The sequence below is a fragment of the Hemitrygon akajei genome, chromosome 26 (genome assembly GCF_048418815.1).
Source record: "Hemitrygon akajei chromosome 26, sHemAka1.3, whole genome shotgun sequence".
Taxonomy (NCBI): domain Eukaryota; kingdom Metazoa; phylum Chordata; class Chondrichthyes; order Myliobatiformes; family Dasyatidae; genus Hemitrygon; species Hemitrygon akajei.
Genome location: NC_133149.1, coordinates 43,194,186 through 43,218,362, shown reverse-complemented (window position 1 = coordinate 43,218,362; position 24,177 = coordinate 43,194,186). Strand labels below are relative to the sequence as shown.

The 24,177-nt window shown below is 42.1% G+C and overlaps 1 protein-coding gene across 9 annotated transcripts in view; it reads right to left on the bottom strand.

Moving 5' to 3' along the window:
* LOC140716930 (centrosomal protein of 164 kDa-like) overlaps window positions 1-24,177 on the bottom strand; it is a 265,508-nt gene that overhangs the window by 154,598 nt on the left and 86,733 nt on the right. For 8 of the 9 annotated variants that reach the window (XR_012096388.1, XM_073030055.1, XM_073030054.1 and 5 more), the window contains 3 exons: window positions 23,630-23,785; window positions 13,986-14,099; window positions 12,155-12,232 (listed from right to left, as the gene is read on the bottom strand). Coding sequence is in view for 8 of the 9 variants with exons in the window: in XM_073030055.1 (XP_072886156.1) it covers window positions 12,155-12,232; window positions 13,986-14,099; window positions 23,630-23,785 (348 nt within the window). In the remaining variant the exon portion in view is untranslated. The remainder of the gene's footprint in view (window positions 1-12,154; window positions 12,233-13,985; window positions 14,100-23,629; window positions 23,786-24,177) is intronic. The other variant, XM_073030060.1, reaches the window with a different exon arrangement.

Sequence of the window (24,177 nt, the reverse complement as noted above, 5' to 3'; positions counted from 1 at the left end):
TTAATTTCATTCTTAAACTCCTTCCTGCTAGCCTTATAATCTTCTAGCTCTCTATCAGTACCTAGTTTTTTGAACCTTCCGTAAGCTCTTTTTGCTTCTTGACTAGATTTTCAACAGCCTTAGTACACCACAGTTCCTGTACCCTACCATCCTTTCCCTGTCTCATTGGAACATACCTATGCAGAACACGGCACAAATTTCCCCTGAGCCCTTGCCACATTTCTGCCATACATTTCCCCGAGAACATCTGCTCCCAATTTATGCTTCCAAGTTCCTGCCTGATAGCTTCATATTTCCCCTTACTCCAATTAAACACTTTCCGAATTTGTCTGTTCCTATCCATCTCCAATGCTTTGGTAAAGGAGATAAAATTGTGATCACTATCTCCAAAATGCTCTCCCACTGAGAGACCTGACGCCTGACCAGGTTCACTTCCCAATACCAGATCAAGCACAGTCTCTCCTCTTGTAGGCTTATCTACATATTGTGTCAGGAAACCTTCCTGAACACACCTAACAACTCCACCCCAACTAAACCCCTTGGTCTAGGAAGATGCCAATCAATACTTGGGAAATTAAAGTCTCACACCACGACAACCCTGTTATTATTACACCTTTCCAGAATCTGTCTCCCTATCTGCTCCTCGATGTCCCTGTTACTATTGGGTGGTCTATAAAAAACACCCAGTAGAGTTATTGACCCTTTCCTGTTTCTAACTTCCACCCACAGAGACTCAGTAGACAATCCTTCCATGACTTCCTCTTTTTCTGCAGCCGTGACACTATCTCTGATCAGCAGTTGCACACTCCCACCTCTTTTGCCTCTCTCCCTGTCCTTTCTGAAACAACTAAAGCCTGGCACTGAAGTAACCATTCCTGCCCCTGAGCCATCCAAGTTTCTGTAATGGCCACAACATCATAGTTCCAAGTACTAATCCACACTCCAAGTTCATCTGCTTTGTTCATGATGCTTCTCACATTAAAATAGACACATCTCAAAACCATAGGTCTGAGCATATCCCTTCTCTATCACCTGCCTGTCCTCCCTCTCACACTGTCTCCAAGCTTTCTCTATATGTGAGCCAACCGCCCCTTCCTTCGTCTCTTCAAGTTTGGTTACCACCCCCCAGCAATCCTAGTTTGAACTCTCCCTAAAAGCCTTAGCAAACCTCCCCACCAGGATGTTGGTCCCCCTCAGATTAAAGTGCAACCCGTTCTTTTTGTACGGGTCACGCATGCCCCAAAAGAGGTTCCAATGATCCAGAAATCTAAATCACTGCCCCCGCTCCAATCCTTCAGCCACGCATTTATCCTCCACCTCACTCTATTCCTATATTAACTGTTGTGTGGACATGTTAAACCAGTTGCACTCAAAGGTCTGTTCTGTGCTGAACATTCTATGTAATCCTATGCTACAACTGTAGTAAACTGTAGTAAAGAGAGGCAGCAGCAACCAAAGCCCGATCTGCCATCTGGAACTACCTGTGCCGAATGCAGAAGAACTTTCAAAGCCAAGATTGAACTCATAAGCCACTTGAGAGCCCATAAATAGATCAACAGAATGAAGACCATCATCCTCGACCTCGAGGGATAGCCATGACGAGTAAACCAGAAAGACGATTAATATACTGAATGCAAAGTAAACAAAGGAGAACAAATGATATATTAACATTGATCAGTACAGAAAATGCAACATAAGTGGCAAAAATTCTGAGTAGATAAAACATGAGAATCTAGCTTCAGTGCGGAAAAAGGTGGCACCACAAAATTTTAAAATCGGCATTTTGAAGGTAGGATATTTGCATCCTCCACTTCCAGCATTTTAATTTTTTATTTGACATGTAGTGATTACAAATCCAAAACCACTGCAGGTACTGTGGATGGTGAGATAGGTTACATTTTGGACATGTGTGAATCTAAACCATCAATAAGTTATACCTTACACAACACTGATGGTAAAAGGATTTTGCTGAGCTCTTTATTTTCCTTCTCTCTCACACACACACACACACACACACACACACACACACACACACACACACACACACACACACACACACACACACACACACACACACACACACACACACACACACACACACACACACACACACACACACACACCTCAGATAATTACTAAACTGCTCAAGCAACTAGGAATTAATTTGGTGTTGCTTTTTGTGAATCCCAGAGGGGAAAATCTAATTACTGTTACCCGATTCGTTCTGCCAGCAGGGGTGGTATTTCATCTATACCACAGCTGGAGAATATACTGGAGATATAATCTTTAACCCTGGGAGTAGTAAGGCAATATTAAAAGTATCTACACACATGCCTCAAAAACATAGAAATGACTGGAAATTAAACAAGCAATTAGTGGATTCACAGATTCCTATTCTACGTTAACAATCAATGCTTCAGAGTAAATGCAGAGGAAGAAACCGCTATCATTGCCAGGTCATGCATAGAAAAATACATCTGCTTTAAAATCATTCTTGCCATAGATACTCAAAGCTGGAGACTTTCTGATCTTTGGAGACTTCTCTTATACAAGTATCTGAGAACAGAAAATCGAACACATAAAGGGACGATATGAAACCCTTCAGACTGTGCATGGGTAAACATACTGCAGCGGCCGACTATAATCAAGCACTCGCAACACTGCATGATGTCGTCTGCAGACAAAAGACAACCAATACTGATGCATTTCATATTATAGTCAAAGAATTCAACCAGGCCAGTATGAAGAAAACCTTGCCCAACTATCACCAGCATATAAACTGTCGCATCAGAGGTCCCAACCTTCTAGACCACTGTTATACAGAGATAAGGAACGCTTACCTTTCTTTGTCCTGACCACATTTTGGCAAATCGGATCACTTGGCTGTCCTCCTCCTACTTGCACACAGGGAGAGCCTAAAAAGCAAGGCTCCGGAGACCAGGACAACTAAGAGGTGGGCAGGGGAGGCAGAGGAATGATTACATAATTGCTTTGAGTCAATGGACTGGGCTGTGTTCAAGCACTCATCTGTGGATCTGAACGGCTGTAAATGATTTTATTAAAACAGGTATAGATGAGTGTGCCACCACTAAGCCATTCAGAGTCTTCCCCAATCAAAAGACCTGGATGAACCATGAGATTTGAAATTTGCTGAGGGCCAAATCAGAGGCATACAAGTCTGGAGACCAAGAAAGCTACAAGAGGTGCAGGTACAATCTCCAGGAAGCCACCTCTCAGGCGAAGTGAAGATTCTGGACCAAAGTTAAATCAACAAGGGATGCTCGACAGCTGTGACAGCGCTTGAATGCTACCACCTCTTTCAAAGCTAAATCAAGCAACATGACAGACAGCAGGGATTCACTTCTAGATGAGCTCACTTTGACCATCAGAACATGGAGGAATCAACACAAACCCCCACATCTCCCGATGATCCTTTGATCGCAGCTTCTTAAGCTGATTTGCGGGTGGCCTTCGGTAGGGTGAATCCATGGAAAGCAACCAGACCGGATGGGGTACCTGGCCATGTACTAAAGACCTGTGCTGACCAACCAGCTGGTATGTTCACTGAGATTACTGACCTCTTGCTTTACCAGTGTGTGGTATCCACCTGCTTCAAGCAGGCTTTAATAATACCAAGAAGAACGTGGTGACCTGCCTTATTGACTATTGTCCAGTGATGAAGTGACTTAAAAGGTTGGTGATGAAACATATTAGCTCCTGCCTGAGACACAACTTGGATCCACTCTAATTGGCCTACTGAAACAACAGAGCCATAGCACATTCCATCTCTTTGGCTCTTCACTCAATCCTGGAACATCTGGACAGCAAAGATGCATTCATCAGGATGCTCTTTATCAACTACAGCTCAACATTCAATACCATCACCCCCTCAAAGCTAATCAATAAGCTCCAAGATCTTGGCCTCAATACCTCCTTCTGCAATTGGATCCTGGATGTCCTCACTTGCCGACCCCAGTCAGTTCAGATTGGCAACAACATCTCTTCCACAATCTCCATCAGCACAGATGTACCACACAGTTGTATGCTTAGACCCCTGCCCCTAATCTACTTGCTTTACACCTATGATTGTGTGGCAAAACACAGCTCCAATATCATATTCAAGTTTGCCGATGACACCACTGTTGTGGGCCGAATCAAAAGTGGTGATGGATCCGCATTTTGGAGGGAGATTGAAAATTTGGCTGAGTGGTGTCATAACAACTTTTCACTCAATGTCAGCAAGACTAAGGAACTGACTGTAGATTTCAGGAGAGGGGATCAGAGGTCTGCAAGCCGGTTCTCATCAGAGGATCAGAGGTGGAGAGGGTTAGCAACTTTAGGTTCAGAAGTATGGTTTTGCGACAGAGAAGAGAGTTAAGGGTGAGGTTAGGATTCAGGGACAGGGATATAGGAAAATTAAGAGCTTAGACTCTGTTCTGCATTTGAAGACCAGCGACAGGGACATGGTACATCCATGGTTGGATGCTGGCTGTAGGGCAGCAGTGAATGAATGAGGGACCTCCAGATCAGTGGGTTCCGAAGTTCTGTGGCAGACAGGAGGAACGAGTTCCGGCGATCCCACGGGTTTGTGAATCAGTGAGACAGGAGTAAATAGTATATTTTATGTATTGTACTGTACTGCTGCTGCAAAACAACACATTTCACAACATATGTCGGTGATATTAAACCTGACTGTGATTCAGAGCTATGTAAATAAACTGAGAGCATCCAGTTAAGTTCTGGTAACTCTATTACTGTCAAATGGATGGTAGAAAGGGCAAATAAAATCAAATGTAGTATCTCAAGTCAGGCCTCAAGAAGGCAGATGGATTGCTAGTACTCTGGGGTTGTTTGGACTTTCTAATTATACTAAGGCTTATTTTGTGGTTTCCCTCCCTTTTTAAGAATGAAAAATAAATACATTGTTTCAAACTAATAAACTGATAGTGTCAAAATTAAGTCACAGAACTGGCTCTAAACAAAGCTATTTATATATGGGCCCTGGCATGATCTAAATATAAGTGATCTATTTTTAAAAGCAACATCATGCTGAATTGTATCAAACACAAGTTGGATTAGAGTTGTAGGCAGCACACCCTAGGAAAGCCGTGACAACGTTAGAGAGGGTGCAGAGGAGATTTATGAGGAAGTTGCTGCAGCTTGAGAATTGTTGAAAAGTGAGTTGGTATGATGGAGTTGTTTTCATGTGGAACAAAAGAGACGAGGAGAGATTTAATTGAAGTGTATAAAAAATTATAAAATTTGACAGCTTGGAAAAGTGTAAATAAAGCATAAGGGAAGGAAAGTGCAGGAGAGGTTATTGAAGTCTCCAGAATAAAGAATAAAACACAAATTTAGAAAGGTACAAGAACTTAACTTTAAGGCAACAGGGAGCCAATATTGAAAAGGATAGTAAATACAGGACTGAAGATGCTATATTTGAATGCACGCAGTATACAGAATATGGTAGATGATCTTGTAGCACAGTTAGAAATTGGCAGGTATGACGTTGTGGGCATCACAGGGTTGTGGTTGAAAGAAGATCACAGCTGGAAGTTTAACATCAAAGGATACAGATTGTATCAGAAGTGGGTGGGCGGGTTTGTTAGTAAAAATTTAATCAAATCCTCAGAGCCTGACATAGGATCAGATGCCGAATCATTATGGGTAGAATTAAGAAACTACAAAGGTAATAATACCTTGGAGTTTTATAGAGGCCTCTGAATGTAACTAGGATATGGTGTATAAATTATAACAGGAAATAGAAAAGCCATTTAAAAAAAGGAGTGTTGTGATGGACATAGGTCATTTCAATATGCAGGTAAATTGCGAAAATTAGGTTGCTGCCGGATTGCAAGTGAAGGAATTTGTAAGAAGTGGCTTTTTAGAGCAGCACGTGGTTGAGCCTACTAGGGAAAAGGCAACTGTAGATTGGGCGTTATGCAATGAACTAGATTTAACTAGGGTGCTTAGGAGGCAGTGATCATAATATGATTGAATTCACTCTGCAGTTTGAGAAGGGGAAGCTAAAGTCAGATGTATCAGAATTCCAGTGGAATAAAGGGAACTATAAAGGCATGAGAGAGGAGTTGGCCAAAGTTGATTGCAAGGGGACACTAGCAGGGATGATGGCAGAACAATAATGGCTGGAATTTCTGGGAGCAATTCCAAAGGTGCAGGAGAAATTCATCCCAAAGAACTATTCGAAAGGGATGATGAGAAAACTGTGGTTGACAAGGGAAGTCAAAGGCAACATAAAAGCAAAAGAGAGAACATACAATATTGTAAAAGCCGCAGGAAGGTTGGGAAGTTTTCCAAAAACCAACAGAAGGCAACTAAAAAAAGCAATAAGGGATAAACAGATGAAGTATGAAGGTAGGCTAGCCAATAATATAAATGAGGATATCAAAAATATTTTCAGATATATAAAGAGTAAAAGAGAGGCAAGAGTGGGCATTGGCCTGCTGGAAAATAATGTTAGAGAGGTAGTAATGGGGGACAAGCAAATGGCGGACAAAATGACCTAGTGATTTGTGTCAGTCTTCACTGTGGAAGACACCAGCAGCATGCCAGAAATTTGAGGATGCTGTGGATGTCTGTGGAGGTTAATTCATTTCAAAAGTTACAGGGAGAAGGGAGGTTGTGTCAGTCTTCACTGTGGAAGACACCAGCAGCATGCCAGAAATTTGAGGATGCTGTGGATGTCTGTGGAGGTTAATTCATTTCAAAAGTTACAGGGAGAAGGGAGGAGAATTAGGTTGAGAGGGAAAATAAATCATTCATGATTGAATGGGAGAGCAGACTCAATGAGTCGAATGGACTAATTCTGCTCCCCAAGTCTTATGGTCTTATTGTGTGGCATCTGTATAGGATAATTATGATCGATCCATTACCCTTAGCAGAAAGGTCAATAACTAGGGAGCACAGATTTTTGACATGTGGTAGATGCTTGGAAGTAGGTACAAAGGGGGGGGGGGGGGGGGGTGTCAGAGGTAAGTTTTTCCACACAGAGAGTGGTGGGTGCATGGAATGCACTGCCAGTGAAGGTGGCAGAGGTGGATACCATAGGGTCTTTTTAAGAGACACTTACTATAGATAGGTACATGGAGCTTAGAAAAATAGAGGGCTAAGTGGCTGGGAAATTTTAGGCAGCTTCTAGAGTAGGTTACATGGTTGGCACAACATTGTGGGCTGAAGGGCCTGTAATGTGCTGTAGATTTTCTATGTTTATATTAGGGAAGAACTGGAGTCACCCAAAGATATAGTGGGAATCTAGAATTCTAGCATGAGAGAGAGGTGATGCAGAAACCCTTTTCACATAGAGAAGAATGTGAAGAATGACGGGTGACCTCATTCAAATGGTGAAAAGTCTTAACAGAGTGGGTGTAGAGAGGATGTTTCCTATGATGGGAGAGTCTAGGACCAGAGGACACAGCCTCAGAACAGAGGGGTGTACTTTTAGAATGGAAATGAGGAGGAATTTCTTTAGCCAAAGTGGTGAATCTGTGAAATTTGTTGCCACAGGCAGTTGTTGATGCCACGTCTTTATGTATATTTAAGGCAAAGGTTTAAAGATTCCTGATTGGTCAAGGCATGAAGGGATATGGTGGGAAAGCAGGAGACTGGGGCTGAGAGGAATAATAGATCAGGCATGATGAAGTGGCAGAGCAGACTCGATGGGTCAAATGGCCTATTTCTGCTCCTATATTTTATGGTCTTATGGTCTAAGAATCTGCTCAAGCAACTGAAAATGATAACCAAAGCTACAAAAGAGGCCCTAGGAAGTAGGATTAATTTAATTAGTGCCATTATTGGCTGGCATATTCATCAAACAAAATATCTCCTCAATACTAGAAATTTCTGATTTTCTTAAGTGACCAATTCCATTGATGAATGGACTAATTCCATTTAGGGTCATCAGGTTTCTACTATTGTTCAATGATGATTCCAATCAGTTAATACAGGAAGGTATCCCAGCATGCCTGGATCTTTCAGACACAGGATGCAATGGGAGAAAAAGACCACTAAAAGAAAATACAGCTGGTGCCATGTGATATAAATAAAATAAGCACTACACTTGGAGTCTCTGTGAGTTATAGTTATTTAAAGACATTAATCCGATTTTGGGGCTAAGATGATGAACAGGCACAAACAAATAAAACTTTCAAGATGCTCAAGGTTATGCAAATAACTGAGAAACATTGCTGCCATGTGATCACTCGCAGCATTAATAGTCCGCAATCAAACACAGAGTGATATAAAACCAATCTGGAATAATTAAATCACAACTGTTAGTCCTCTGGTGTCTATATTATTTGATAGCTAACAGTGCACACTGGATAGTGTTACTGACATGATAGTCATCTTCAGTGATAGAGGTAAAAACATCAATTCCAATAAACTTCACAGTGCACATTAAAAAGAGAGACCCATTCAAATTACATTCACACCACCCAGCTTTGCATTTGGTTATATCAACATTTAGAAGACACTGATTGACAAATGTCTAAAATCATACACATTGTTGCGCTGAACTCTGAAATTAAAGAAAACACCCCACCAGTAAACCATACTGAATCATTGCCTTTAATATACACTCAGTAGCCACTGTATTAGGTACACCTGCTCATTAATGCAAATACCTAATCATCCAATCGTGTGGCAGCAACTCAATACATAAAAGCACGCCGACATGGTCAAGTGGTTCAGTTGTTCAGACCAAATGTCAGCATGGGGAAGAAGTATGATTGAAAGTGACTTTGACTGTGGCATGATTGCTGGTGCCAGACAGAGTGGTTTGAGTTTCTCAGAAACTGTTGGAATTTTCACACACCACAGTCTTTAGTTTACAGAGAAAAAACATCCAGTGAGCAGCAGTTCTGTGGGTGAAAATGCCTTGTTAATGAGAGAGGTCAGAAGAGAATGGCCGGACTGGTTCAAGCTGACAGGAAGGCGACAGTGACTCAAAATTCCAGGTGTGCAGAAGAGCATCTCTGAATGCACATGTTGAACCTTGAAGTGGATGGGCTACAGCAGGAGAAGACCACACTGGGTTCCACTCCTGTACCTAATAAAGTGGTCACTGAGTAGGTCTAACTATAGTATTTTTCAATAGGAAACAAGTATGAAAGACAAATGGCACTTAGCAAAGTCAGTCAACAGACTCAATCAAACAAATCCATTTCAAAATTATACTGACAAATCCTTTGAATATTAAACACTCATTTCCATACCAATTTCATAATGTTAATTGTCTCTCAAATGTATAATGATTTCTTGCAAGGCAAGTTCCCTTTAGAATTTCCAAAAGTCATAGGCTGTGTAAGCATCAAGCCACTTTCTATGAACAGCTCAATTGTATTGTGAGATTTCAAACTATCAATTTCATTTTTCAGAGTAACACACCCAAAATGCTGGATGGCCTCTTCCTGATGAAGGGTCTTGGCCTAAAATGTTGACCGTTTATTTCTCTTTATATTCCTGATGAAGGGTCTCAGTCTGAAATGTCATCTCTTTATTCCTCTCCAAAAGATGCTACCTGACCTACCGAGTTCCTCTGACATTTTGTGTGTGTTTGTCTGGATTTCCAGCATCTGTAGAGTCTCTTGTGTTTACTCTCATTTTCTAATTCCTTCTTTGTTTTCAATCAGAATCAGAATCAGGTTTAATATCACTAGCATATGCCTTGAAATTTGTTGACTTTGGGGCAGCAGGACAGTGCAATACATAATTTCAGAAAAAACAACCTGAATTACAGTAAATATACAGGGGAAGAAGCTTATCCTGATATTGCCAGTGGAGATGGAGAGATAGATGTATCAAAATTAGAAGCAGTGCAGGCCATCCATGAGGGAAAGGATCCCAGTGTAAAACACTTAAAAGTACTTTTTCACTTCTGTACAAGACAATACTCTAATAAAGAATACATCTAGATTTGGCTTCACTTTTAAACATTTGTTTTCTTTTCTTTCTGTATTTGTAGTTTTGTTGTCTTTGTTGTGTGTGGCTTTTCAATGATTCTATTGTGTTTTGTTGCATATATTGTGAATGCCCATAAGAAAATGAATCTCAGGGTTGTATATGGTGACACAAACATATACTGTATATATACATACACATACATACATATATACATACACACACACTTTGATTATATATTTACTTTGAACTTGAAACTTCGAGAGAAACAGAACAGGAAATACATGAGGACAAAGGGAGGTAGACGCATTCCTTTCAAACACACTGAAGTGCCTTACAAGACAGGATGATTTTATGATGCAAGCCTCAAGTGGCAAATCAAAATCACCCATCTACCATGATAAATGAATCTTAGAACATGATGCGAACAATCTCTCTCTTGCACATCAATATTAAAAAATATCCAGTGTTGAATAATCTGTGGCTGCCACAATCAAACAGCTATAAAGTTGGAAGGTAACAGACAGACAGTCTGACTTGGCAGTTATTAACATTAAAAAGAAACGGCTGATAAAAGTAAAATGACATCAGGCTTTGCTCGGCTCTGTCACAGCAGAAGTATATAGATGATGATGGGACTTTGTTCTCTATTTTATCTAAGGAGCTGAACAAACAACAGATGGCAAATTCTCAAAGCTGTTGGGTAGCTTGTGCCTGATCTGGACAATGCTTCTCAGTGGTGTCCTACTGCCCCCTTCTGGAAGACTCAAGCTAAAACTGTTTTCAGAACAAAAGGATAAGTTATTGTAGCCATCACATATTATCAAAGTCAAAGGGGAGTTATATTCTCCCAAAGTGGAAACAAGGAAAAATTCAAATCTTGGTAAAAGTCAAGGTTCTTTCTGCCCTAATGAGCTTGACAATTTCTCATTTTTTTCAGAACATAGCAAGGCTGTGTTATTATTATTTATTTATTATTATTTGTGTTTTTTTTAGTATTTGTAGTTTGTCTTTTGCACATTGGTTATTTGTCAGTCTTTGTGTGTCCTTTTTTCCATTGGTTCTATTGCATTTCTTTGTATTTACTGTGAAGGCCTGCAAGAAAATTAATCTCAGGGCAGGATATGGTTATATATAACAAATTTACTTTGAATGTTGAAGGCTAATGGAGTGACTCAGTGAATAATGCATTTTCTTGTTCTTGACAACAATTTTAAAAATCTGTTTTATTTACCCACACTGAAGCTTCCACTTGAGAATATACATTTTCAGCTTTTTGATAGAAATGGCATTCTATGTATAATCTTCTGAAGTTAATGAGTAGGTCTAAATAATTATCCTGAGCGCATTTGTCAGTAATTAGCTCCTAGGAAGCAAATAAAAACTTGGTAACACAATATTACTAAATCAAGCTGAGACTCGGCTTCGATGTTGTTATTGTCTGCATCATCTTCTTTTAATGTTACAATACTGCTTAGTACACCTACCATACAACTAACGCAAGCCTGTACCTTTTAATTCAAAGCATATTATCGCCATAATTTAGCACAAAATTCTTGCTGCTTTTGGCATTCCACCTTTTACACATCAGAATTATCTGTATTCATTATTAAACAGTGATATTCCTTCCCATAAGTTGAATGCAGCTGTTATGCTGATTTGTGACATTTATAACTGATGTTTGACTGCTGCGGTCTAGTACACTGTCAGAACTGATGTGAATTATTAGCTTAAAACATTGACTTCACATATACAGTACAAATTAAATTCAATCTTTACAATTTCAACATTTATGTCTATTATATGAGTAACAATTGAAAATAGGTCAACAGAAACAGTGAGTTAGTAGTAATAAGGACAAATATCAGCAACAGTGCAACATAAAAACACAAGAGATTTGGCAAATGCTGGAAATCCAGACACAAAACACATACAAAATGCTGGCAGAACTCAGGCAGCATCTATGGAGAGGAATAAAGAGCTGCTCGGGCCGATACCCTATATCAGGATTTGCAACATTTTGCTTACATCTTCCAGATTCCACAACCTATTTTTTTTTAAAGATTCCTTATGGTATAGGAATTGAGCACTGTGAATTTGGCCTGCACCTTTGGAATGAATCACACACGTTTATGTAAAAATACAAAAACAATTGGGCAATATAATCAGATTTTGACTTTTGATGGGGGGGGGGGGGGAATTCTGCTTCAAAATGAAAATTAAAATGTCAACTTACCTCATATTCAAAACCAATGCCAAGAGATTCCACATCTAAATGGAAGTTTTTCATGAGCTGAGCAGTATCGGAGGGACTCTGAGAATAAATTATTTCAAGTGAGTTGCTTATTCATGTGAAATTCTCAAATAAACCATCTAGCATTTTCCTTAAGTGGCTTCTCTAGCATACTAACAACGTCTTGGATCCAAGCAGCAACAACAAAGTTACTTTACATTAAATCAGTTTGAAAGATGCTATTTTTGACTACAAATGCCAACCCATGACATATCAAACCAACCTGCATAAATAATGCATATAACATTAACATTCAGAAACATCATGCAATAACTCCCCTTTCAGAAGAACTGCCTGAACAAGGCACACTATTTGTCTCATTGTCCATTGGTAAAATCACACAGTAATTTACACGGCACTGAACTTAAACCCAAATGGCCTTTTGACTCTTTCTTCTCTTTTTTTTGATAAAGATTGTTGAGAACAGTATTGTGGCATTTAAATTTTTCATGAAAATTGTGTGTACCCAGGCACCACCTGCAAATATTTACAGATAAAACATGGTAAATATCTTTCCAGAATTAAAGTTTAAAAACATTGAATGCAGGAAGAGAAATGGTGTGTTAATAAGTCAGCAAATTCAGAGAAACAAAAGAAACCAACACATAAATCCCAGTTTTATCAAGCCTGTCCGGGGTACTAGAGCTTTAAGATATTTGGATATATTCTGAAAACCAAATTTCAAAATCTAACACATGCAAAATCAAGGTATAAAATATGATAGCAGAAAATATACTTTATATTTTGTTAACTGGAAACTACAAAATGTTTTATCAGTTGTTGAGTTGATTATTACCATCATACGACATGACATTATCAACATTTTACATTATAACATAATTAGTGCTGCTGAAAATCATCACCCTTCATGTAATTCCAGAAGTTAATTGCAGCTTTAATTACATTATAAAATATTGATGGAATGAAAACAGAGTGAGGGGATTACAGAGAGGGGAGGCAGGAAAAACAAAGTAACTATCTGGAGCAGAGGGGGCTAGCAGAAGTGTGGGGGGGGGGGAATAAAGGGAGCAGGTGAAAGGAGGGTGAAAGGGCAGGAGAAGGAAGAGGGAACGTGTTTCAGCAGTTTCCAACCTTATGTTGGAAAATGTTCCCGGTCACTTAAGTCATTAAAGAGGGACAGCACCTCTAGTCTAACCTGCATACAGACATAACTTGTCATAAGTATTTTACTTTATCACCACACATTGGCAAAACATTTAAAAAGCAGACTTGGCAGATTTGAACTATGAATATATGATGCCTGCTACATGCTGTATGCTTATGCCTTATAGTCTTCATGAGATGCATTTTGAACCTTGAAGACTGAACTTGAACAATGAACTTGAAGACAAGGACCTCTACCTTTTCATTAAAAGTATTCTCATATTTTAAAATAATATTTTAGCTTTGGGTAATATCAGCAAAGACTGCCTTTCCCAAATATCTTTGAGTAATCTGAGGTCTTTACATTTGTGATTTTTTTTTATTATATAACTGACTGGACCACCTTATAGAGCTTAAGAAATTTACCTACATGGTGTGGAACTGGAGTTGCACTTGGGCAGTTTGGGAAAAGATGCAAGATTCCCTTTCCCCCAGGTCACTGTACATATGGGCTTATAATGAGATTCTGGTTGTTCTCTATCACCTTTCTGATGCCAATTCACAAGCTAACAAGCTCCTTCTTAAGTTCACTACTTGCCTCAGTAAATGGTGCACAGTCATTTAGATAAAAGCTAGTTTAGTGTTACAGCCACTACACCAATGTAGCTACCTTATCTCTGCTCAGGTCTTCATCAGTTTCACTGAGGTCAGCTAGGTTCAGGGATATCTTCTCTTCAAGCTTGGCTCCCAGAAGACTTTCCGTAAGGCCACTGGCTTTAGGGACCTTTAGTGCCACATAAACAAAATGGTTATTAGCCATGCAATAACTTTGTGCTGAAATACTTAAATATTTTTATCAAGCTTAAGATTACTTTTATAACTACACAATGCTCTCCAGCACAAACTGACTTCTTTTTGACAAAAAACAATGGCAGAACAGCAGTTTGATCGCTTCTGTTGAATATTTCATTAAATTGCTATCATCAAATCAGTAGCAAACTGAAGATTACAAATCTCAACAATCCATCTACTCAGATTAATATTCAAGAGGTCACATTTTAGAGCTCCAAGTATACTGAATTATCCTCTGCTATGTTCACTGCATATGGTCTATTTAGATGACAATAGTTCTTTGGCTTAATCATCTTGTCATATTCTCGCTTCAGCATCCTGACCTCAGCCACTTCAGGATTCCAACTGTTTGCCCTAACGTCATGAAACACTCTGGTTCTGTAGCTGTGCAAGTCTAGGGAAGACAATTTCCGGCCCCGCAAAACGTGTGAGATTGAGGTGTGAGCCCAACCCAAAACCCTGTTTGTGTGGTTGCTGCATAATTTGTTACTCGGTTACAAATAAGTACCGTGAACTAACAGGTAGTACATCACATACAAGTAAATGATTTAGCTTTATAATTCTTAATTTGACTAAAGGGTTAGTAAAGAAAAAGCAACAAAAAAAGAAAAGGGCCCATTTTAATGAAACAGTCTAACGTGCACAAGTTGCAGCTCACAGTTTCCCCTTCGCCGATCCTCCTTCAGTCTCCCCGGCTTCATCAGATCATGGCCCCACCCTGTCATCTTCTCTCTTCATCGCCCCCGAACAAAAGACCCCGCTCACACCGGTGTCAGGCACACAACACGAAAACACACTCCCTTCATTGGACGGCTCACATTCCAAAGCACACATCACAACCCAAACACTGCTTCTACAGAAAGACCATTACGTTAGCAGTGAAACTTTTCCCAGGGTGTTACACTCTACCTCCACCAAAACTAGCCATCCTCATGACATTGAGATAATTTGCCACCCCTTCATACAAATTACAAAGTCCAACCTAGGTATAAATGGCAGTGACATAGCTCACCAAGGTGATAGATGCCACACTCTGTTCCCCCAGTGCTACATAGGCCAGCCTATCTGGTGTTCTCCTGAATCTTTCAGACCTCCTTACCCCATCATCTTCAGGTTCAGACACTGCTTGGGATACTTCTGGTCTACATGGCGAAGCCTCCCCGTCTATCACTCGTGCCCTCCTGCAACTCGGACCGCTCTGCCACTTGGCTGAGCCCCGCTTCATCCCTTTCATGATCCCACTGAAATCCAGACTGTCCACAGATAGTTCCCAACCCCCCCCCCCCCCCCCCACCGATTTCACCCGACTCAGCATCAGAAGGGTTGGGAATCCCTTCCTCAATTATTGGCGAGTTAGCAAAAGGCAGCATATTCTACACCCTCAGGGGTCCTTCAGTCACTCCTGTCACTGCAGAGTCCTCTTACTAGGTGTAGACTCCAGTTCGGGCTCTGGGTCAACCCACATCTCTTGTCCCAGAGGCAGAAGGTTTGGCATCTGACTCTCCACTACATAGGGTGTAGCTGCCCACCGGTAAGCCAACTTATGCGCCCAAACATCAGATAATATGGCGAGTACCCGGTAGCTTCATTTCGTGTACAGTTGCAGCAGTGGACCAGATGTCCAATATGTTGACTCCACTTATTCTTCTTGCCAATTTCCAAAGTTCTGAGCAGGTCTAATTAAATGTCTTGGGATGGGGATCACCCTGCGGGTGATAAGGGGTAGTCCTCGACTTCTCAACTCCAAGCGTGCTCAGTAACTCATGCATGAGCCTACTCTCAAAATTCTGTCTCTGATCACTATGTATCCACCTGGGGAGGCCATAATAAATAAAATATTTCTCCCATAACTTTTTGGTCACCGTGGATGTTCTCTGATCCTTGGTAGGGAAAGCTTCATATATCTGGTGTAGTGATCTGTGATGACTAAGAGATTCGCCCCAATCTGGCTCAATTGACAGGAAATCCATTCACACCAGGTCAAGAGGCCCCACACTCTGCAAGTGAGACAATGGAGCGGCTCTTGTAGGCAGCATCTTCCTCCATGTGCATCGAATGCACGGCTTGCAGTATTCTTCAATCTCCGGCTTCATTTGGGGCCAGTATAATCAATCTCTGAGCAGTCCATAGGTCTTTTCAACTCCCAAATGTCCAGAATCATCATGAAGTGAATTCAAAATAATCCTCCAATACTTCTCAGGCAGAACCAGCTGGGAATGCCAAGGCTGGTCTGGAGGCAATATGACCTGATACAGGATCTGATTCCTCAACTCCAGTCTGGGCCATCCTCTCAGTAATGGAGGCACTGCAGCATCCTCTTCTCCGCTTGGGCCACATTGCCTTTTTCAACCGCTGACCAAATAGTACTGATGCCCAGGTCATCTCACTCAACAGCTGCCACTTCCCCAGGACTCAATTCCAATAAATGGTTTGTTTTCAGAGCTCTGAATTGATCTACTGCTCGATCCTGCTCTTGCCTTCCCTCTGCCTTCACCGTGATGGAAAACTGACACATGGCTTTCATTCCTGGGGCAGGAACCCTCTCCCACTCTTCATCCCTGCCCAGCTCTTCAAGCACACTTCGGGACAAGGCATCAGCATCAATGTTCCAGCTTCTTGGCCGGTACTTCAGGCTGAAATCACAGGCAGACAATGCCGTCAACCACCGATGGCATGTGGCATCCAGTTTCGCCAAGGTCAGGATATAAGTTAGGTGACTGTTGTCTGTCCTCACCTCAAACTTGAACCACTAAGGTAGTCACTCACCTTATCCACCACAACCTATTTCAATGCCAGGAACTCCAACTTGTGCATGGGATAGCTTTTCTCAGAGGGCGACAGACTCTGGTTGACAAATGTAACAGGTCTCAACTCGGTGCCCTGATCCTGATACAAGGCATCCCCTAAGCCCTCTCTGCTGGCATCCGTATGCAGTACATACAGCAATCGGGGGTCTGTAAAAGCCAGCACAGGCACCTGTGTCAGCAGCTCCTTCAGCAACTGAAAGGCCTCTTCATGTTTCGCATCCCACCTCGCTCCAAAAGGCTCCGAAGGACTAAGGTACTCTTTACCCTCCTCTCCTTTTGTCCTCCTCCCTTTCTTCCCCAAGGGAGTGTAACCACCCAGAAGCTGCTTTAAAGAGTGACTCGCTTTCAGGTAGCCCTTCACTAACCTCCAATAGTACCCACAGAACCCAAGGAACGAGCACAAAGTGCTGACAATCTGGGGCCTTGGCCATGTGGTCACCGCCTCCATCTTAGACAGATCCGTAACTACTCCAATCCGTGAGACTATGTGCCCAACATAGCTGACAGATGTCTTACAGAACTGGCACTTGTCCAGGGAAAGCTTTAATCCTTCAGCTTTTAGGCAGCCCAGCACCTTCAGTAGCCTCACTTCATGTTCCTCCAAGTTGGACTCAAACACAATGAGGTCATCCAGATACACCAATACCTCAAGCAAGTTCATATCCCCCACCATTTTCTCCATGACCTGCTGGAAGGTTGTAGGGGCTCCCGATATGCCCTGGGGCATCCTTTCAAACTGGAAGAATCCCAGTGGACATATAAATGCCATTTTCTCTTTGTCGGCCTCACTCATGGGGATCTGGTAACATCCACTTCTCAAGTCCAACACACTGAACTACTTCGTACCACTCAGGCAGGCCAGCGCGTCTTCAATCCTCGGGCCAATATACTGGTCAGGGATGGTGCGCCTGTTCAGAGTCCTATAGTCCAACACTTCTGTACCTTCCCATTCTTCTTCCTGGGCACTACTATTGGGGACGCATAGGGGCTTCTGGACTCAATGATGATCCCAGCTTTCTTCAACTTACACAAATGTTGCTGAATGTCTTCAACCTCCGCAGGGGCCAGTCACTGTGACCCTTCTCTGAACGGGGTGTCCTTGGTCACCCGGATAGTGTGGCGAGTGCTCTTGGAACAACCCACATCAAACTCGTCAGTAGAAAAAAGACACCTTCCAGTTTCAACATCTTCTGTAACAACCTCCTCTTCCAACCCACGAGTACCAGGGAGCCCCCAAAGTTGAATGACTCAGCACTCAGCTTTCTCCCTTTTGCAGATAGTTTCTCCCCAGCTTGTCTCACAGGGACACGAGACATTATTGTCACCAGGAAGAGATGCACCAGGGGCATTCTCCTCTTGAAGGTGACCTCCCTCTTCGTAGTGTTCCTGACAATCACTGCCATTCTGTTCGCCTGTACAACCGAGGGCTTCTGCAGTTCAGGCCTCATCAGTACCCCAGGAGGCACGCCCAACTCTTCTTCATGGTCTTCTGGAACATCACTAAGAGGGCCTCAGCCTCAGGCATTCTGGAAAATTTGGGGTTTCCCATCACTTTTGCTACTGCCCCAGGCTGTAACACGATTGGCTTTGACTCCATCATACAGTGGGGGGGGGGGGGCCCACACCCGCTGATAACAACTGGGACATCTCAGTTCTCAACTCTGCCATGATCTCCTCTACCACTCCCCAGGGTGGGCTATCCGTGTTCACTTCACCGCAGGGGACCACGACCGAGGACTGCATCCAGCTGACAGAGGCCTCGCGCACCTCTGACACATTCTCCTCCTCTTGTACTTCTCCGATTAGCTCAACAAATGAGGGAGGGTGGTGGGTCTTACAAGACAGTCTGAGATCCCAAACGATCAGGTTCTGGGACAGGGCGCCTTTTGCTATTTGATCCATTCTTAACTGATCCACCTCAGCCGTCTGAATGGTCCCTCTATGCAGCAAGCAATTTAGCTGCCTCTCTAGCTGAAAAATGTAGGCAGAAAGCTTCTTCCCCTCCTCCTGACACGTTCTGAAACCCTGTCATGAGCTCCATTGGGCTTCCCATCATACCTAGTGCATGCATGTAGGCCACAGAAGTGGTAAGAGAATTCTGTGCCTTTATGGCTCTCACTACGTTAGTAGCCCACCCTCTCAAACTTTCAACCAATCGCTGTCGTTTTACGTCATCAGAGTACTGCCATTCATCTAACAACTTGAGAGGCCTGCTCTGCCCAAGTCTCATACTCCTCCTCCCCTTTAGGGGTGGGCTTTGTTCCTGAGAACAGGCCTACAATAGTGGGGACTTAGAACCTGGGCATTTTTCCATTTACTCGCCAGGGAGGTCAGGGCCCCTAGCAACTCTGAATTCTCACACCTTGCCGGGGGACTCATTAGACATTCCAAATCAGTCCACTCCTTCTCCTTGCTCTGCAGACATGAGAGCACCCTGTCTTTGAAGTCTCCACCCCCAGCTACGGGAGACTCAACTTGAGATTCAGCCTGTTCCCCTACACTCTCCTCCTCCCGGAAAGTCCGGACAGTTCACGGACTCCCTCTCCTGGGGCCCTGATAGTACCAGGCAGTTCCACTGCTGTTACAACAGCGCTAGTCTGAACTAAAACAAAGTCTTTGCCCACCATTTTATCAAACCTCTGCCCCACAATCGTAACTTTGCCTATAGCTTTAACAGTACTTAAAAGTCAAATTAACAATTCATCAGGAGTACGAATATCTACCCCACTCAACACGCATGCATTTATTACCAGTAACCCAGTGGATTTGCACCACCTCTCAACCCCAACAGCATCCATAAACATGTATCGTAATCACTTTACCGGACAATAGTTTAGCACAGACTTAAACACACAACCCACTGGATCAATGCTCAGGGCAATCACACAGCATCCAACGAAATCGATCCCAGATGAGCCCCCACGATTGAAACACTCTGGTTCTGCTGGCTGCGTAAGTCTAGGGAAGACAATCTCTGGCCCCACCAAACATGTGAGATTGAGGTGCGAGCCCACCCTGAAACTCTGTTTGTGTGGATGCTGCGTAATTTGTTGCCATGTTACAAATAAGTAACATGAAATAACAGGCAGTAAACGATTTAGCTTTATGATTCTTAATCTGATTACAGGGTTAGTAAAGAAAAGCAAAAAAAAAGAAAAGGGCCCATTTTAATGAGACAGTCTAAGGTGCACATTGGAGCTCATGGTTTCCCCTTCGCCAATCCTCCAATTCCCTGGGTTTGGTCGAATCATGGTGCTGCTCCGGGTCGAGTCCTACGACCTCTTCCCTCCGGCTCTTCTCCCTTCATCCCCCGCTGAACAAGAAGACCCAGCTCACCCTGGTGTCAGGCACACAACACGAAAACCACTCCCCTGATTGGACAGCTCACATTCCAAAGCACCCGTTATCTCTAACCATAACCCAAACACCGCTGCTACAGAAAGACCATTATGTTAGCAATGAAACCTTTTCCAGGGTACATTGCCTGTTCTATTTATTATAAATTACTATGATTGCACATTTAGACAGAGACGTAAAGATTTTTACACCTCATGTATGTGAAGGATGTAAGAAATAAAGTCAATTCAATTCAAGTATAAAGACCGTTTAAAAATGTCTGCTATAATTACAAACAACAAAGTGACAAATCAGTAACATTCACTATTTTGCTCTCTTTTGCACTACTCAGTTATGTTTTTATATTTCTTATTGTAACTTAAGATTTTAAAAAATTTATTGCACTGTACTGCTGCTGCAAAACAACAAATTTCAAGACATATGCTAATGATAATAAATCTGATTTTGATTTACTAAAAGCCATATCACCTGATCTCTAGTAGAAGATACAGATGTGATGAAAAAGACTGTGATGGCACTTGTTGGTGAACATCTGCTGACTCTTCCTGTCTGAATACAATCATGATGCAGGGCCATGTGAGGTACTATAGGGTGACAAGCAACTGTATCCTAACAAGAAATCATTATGTGTTATTGGTTTGGGCAAGGAAGCAAATCTAACAGGGGAAACAATGTACTGCAGAAATTAAACACAAAACTAAGGTAATAATTTCAATTTGCTGTATCCACTTGTTTTTCAGATATAATTTCACAACTATTGTTCATTAGTCACTGCTTTAAACTAGAACTAACTACGGGTAAGATGCACTGCAGTTTTATTCCCCATCAGAATCAAGTTTAATATCACTGGCATGTGTCATGAAATTTGTCTTTGCTGCAGCAATACAATGCAACACACAATAGAAAAAATATGAATTACAGTAAGTATATATATTAAATAGTTAAATTAAATAAGTAGTGCAAAACTAGAAATATAAAAAGTAGTGAGGTAGTGTTCATGGTTTCAATGCCCATTCAGAAATCAGATGGCAGAGGAAAAGAGGCTGCTCCTGAATCGTTGAGTGTGTACCTCAGGCCTCTGCATCTCCTTCCTGATTGTAGCAACAAAAACAAGGCACGTCCTGGGTGATGGGAGCCGATGGAGGATGAATCAAGACGCTTATAATATCTTTTACTAGTCACTGGTCAGCTCAGTAAATGTTTGGATCAGTCAGCTGCTGCATTTGTTCCATACTATGAGTAACATTCATAGCTATGCATAACAAGCTTCAGGACTCACACCACCATGTTCAAGAACAGTTATTACCCCTCAACCATCAGGGTCTTGAATAGGAGGATATAACTACACACATTTGCCCCATCATTGAAATGTTTTCATAGAATTTTTTCATAGAATAGTACAGCACATTACAGGCCCTTCGGCCCACAATGTTGTGCCGACCCTCAAACCCCTGCCTCCCATATAACCCCCACCTTAAATTCCTCCATATACCTGTCTAGTAGTCTCTTAAATTTCACTAGTGTATCTGCCTCCACCACTGACTCAGGCAGTGCATTCCACGCACCAACCACTCTCTGAGTGAAAAACCTTTCTCCAATATCCCCCTTGAACTTCCCTCCCCTTACCTTAAAGCCATGTCCTCTTGTACTGAGCAGTTCTATGAAATGTTCCTACAACCAATTACAGTTGGCCCTCCTTATCCGCAGGGGATTGGTTCCGGGACCCCCCGCGGATACCAAAAAACGCGGATGCTTAAGTCCCTTATTTAACCTGTCTCAATGCGGTGGTCTTTAGGACCCAGCGGAACCCCTGACTTTATTTAACATGTCTCAGTGCGATGGACATTAGGACCTGGCGGTTCAGCTCTGAATCCACAGTGTTTCTGTTCATGAAAATAATCACGATCACAATTGAAAATAAGGTGGATGTAATAAAGCAATCGGAAAGAGGTGAAACGCCATCGGTCATTGGAAAAGCGTTAGGCTACAGTCGGTCAACGATCGGAACAATTTTAATGGAGCATGTGAAAGGCCCTGCCCCAATGAAAGCTACAATTATTACTAAGCAACGCAGTGGTTTAATTACTGAAATACATAGGTTTCTTAAGTGTTTTATATGCATAGAAAGGTAAAATATGTACCATATACTAAGAAAAATGTTTGACTAACTGACGCTAAGTAATACCGAATACTGTTCCGACTTCAAAATGGACTCAGGAATGGAACTCATTCATAACCCGGGGACTGCCTGTACTTTTATGTCATTTCTAGATTACTTATAATACCTAATACAATGTAAATGCTATGTAAATAGTTGTTATACTGTATTATTTAGGGAATAATGACAAGAAAAAAGTCTGTACGTGCTCAAACAACAAGTGCTGGAGACTGAACTTCCGGGTTTTCCTGATCCGTGGTTGGTTGAATCCGCACATGTGGAACCCACGGATAAGGAGGGCCAACTGTATATCACTTTAAGAACTCTTTATCTCACTATCTCATGTTCTCATTATTTATTGCTATTTACTTATATTTGGATTTGCAGAGTTTGTTGTCTTCTGTGCTCTGGTTGATCTTTCATTGATCCTGTTATACTTACTATTCTATACGTTTGCTGAGTATGCCAACTGGAAAATTAATCTCAGGATTGTATATAGCGACTTTGATAATAAAATTTACTTTGAACTTTATCTCTTTATAATTCTAAATGGGGTGTATGGGGAATCCAGGGAGGGGTAGCACCTCTAGTGAAGGTGCTTGTCATGTCCATTCTGGGGCAGCTCACTCACCTTTGATCCCCACTGGACACTCAGCTCTCACCTGCGGCTCCAAGTAGCTGTTTGCATGTGACAGCGGCCACGCTCCAGTACACCACTTTGATAGGTGGGCTAAACCAGATGAGGGTAGCTGCAGAGCCTCATACCACAGTGAGATAGGGACATGCCTGTCCTAGTACACGAAGTCAGCTCTGGCAGACTGGGCGGATGAGATCTGCAGTGAGATCCAACAGCCTGGAAGGCTGTTCTGCAACGCTTCGTGGAGAATGAAGAATATTACGAGGCACAGAAGAAGCCATGGTCACCCACTGCAACCAAGGAAGACCCCAGCTGTGATGACTACTCGCACCACTGGAATCGGACTTCCGAGGTCGGAATGGAACTGCCCCAGTGCAATGGCTTTTCCACTTAAAAAATTCTCCTGCACAGGTTTCCTGTCATCATTAGATATGACGGACAACCACCACCATAATTTTAAATACAAAATGAATCAGCCTTCAATGTAATCCAGAGTTTATTACCCCAAATGCAGGAGAACTCTTCAGTAGTCCCCCAGTAGCTACAGGTGCATTGTCCAATAAACCAAAGGGCGTATTTGCTGAGAGCTCGCCAAGGCCACGAAGGGGAGCAAGGTTTCCTTGAGGTGCCATTACAAGATTTGATGGCAAATTCAATGCCTGAGAACGATAAAGATAGGAACATGGGTGACAATATTGAGCCAATTTTATTGCATTAAATGAATGACAGTTTAGAAAGTTGAGAGGTACATTATGTGTGCTAACACCAAGTGGTGCTGTTAAATGACCAACTAACCTCTGTTTCTGTCATCTGTGCTTAATGACACTAATGCAGGTCCCATACCAAATATGCGAAGAATTTACCTGTACCCATTTTTCCAATTCACATGGCTATTCAACTGTAAAGGAAAAGTCATAGCAAAGCCCAATTCTGCTTTTTAGCATAAATATGCTGCAACCTCAGCACTGAAGTAGAATTCAGATGCAATACACACAAAATAGAAAAGAGTAAACGGTCGACGTTTCAAGCCAAGACCCTTCATCAGGACTGG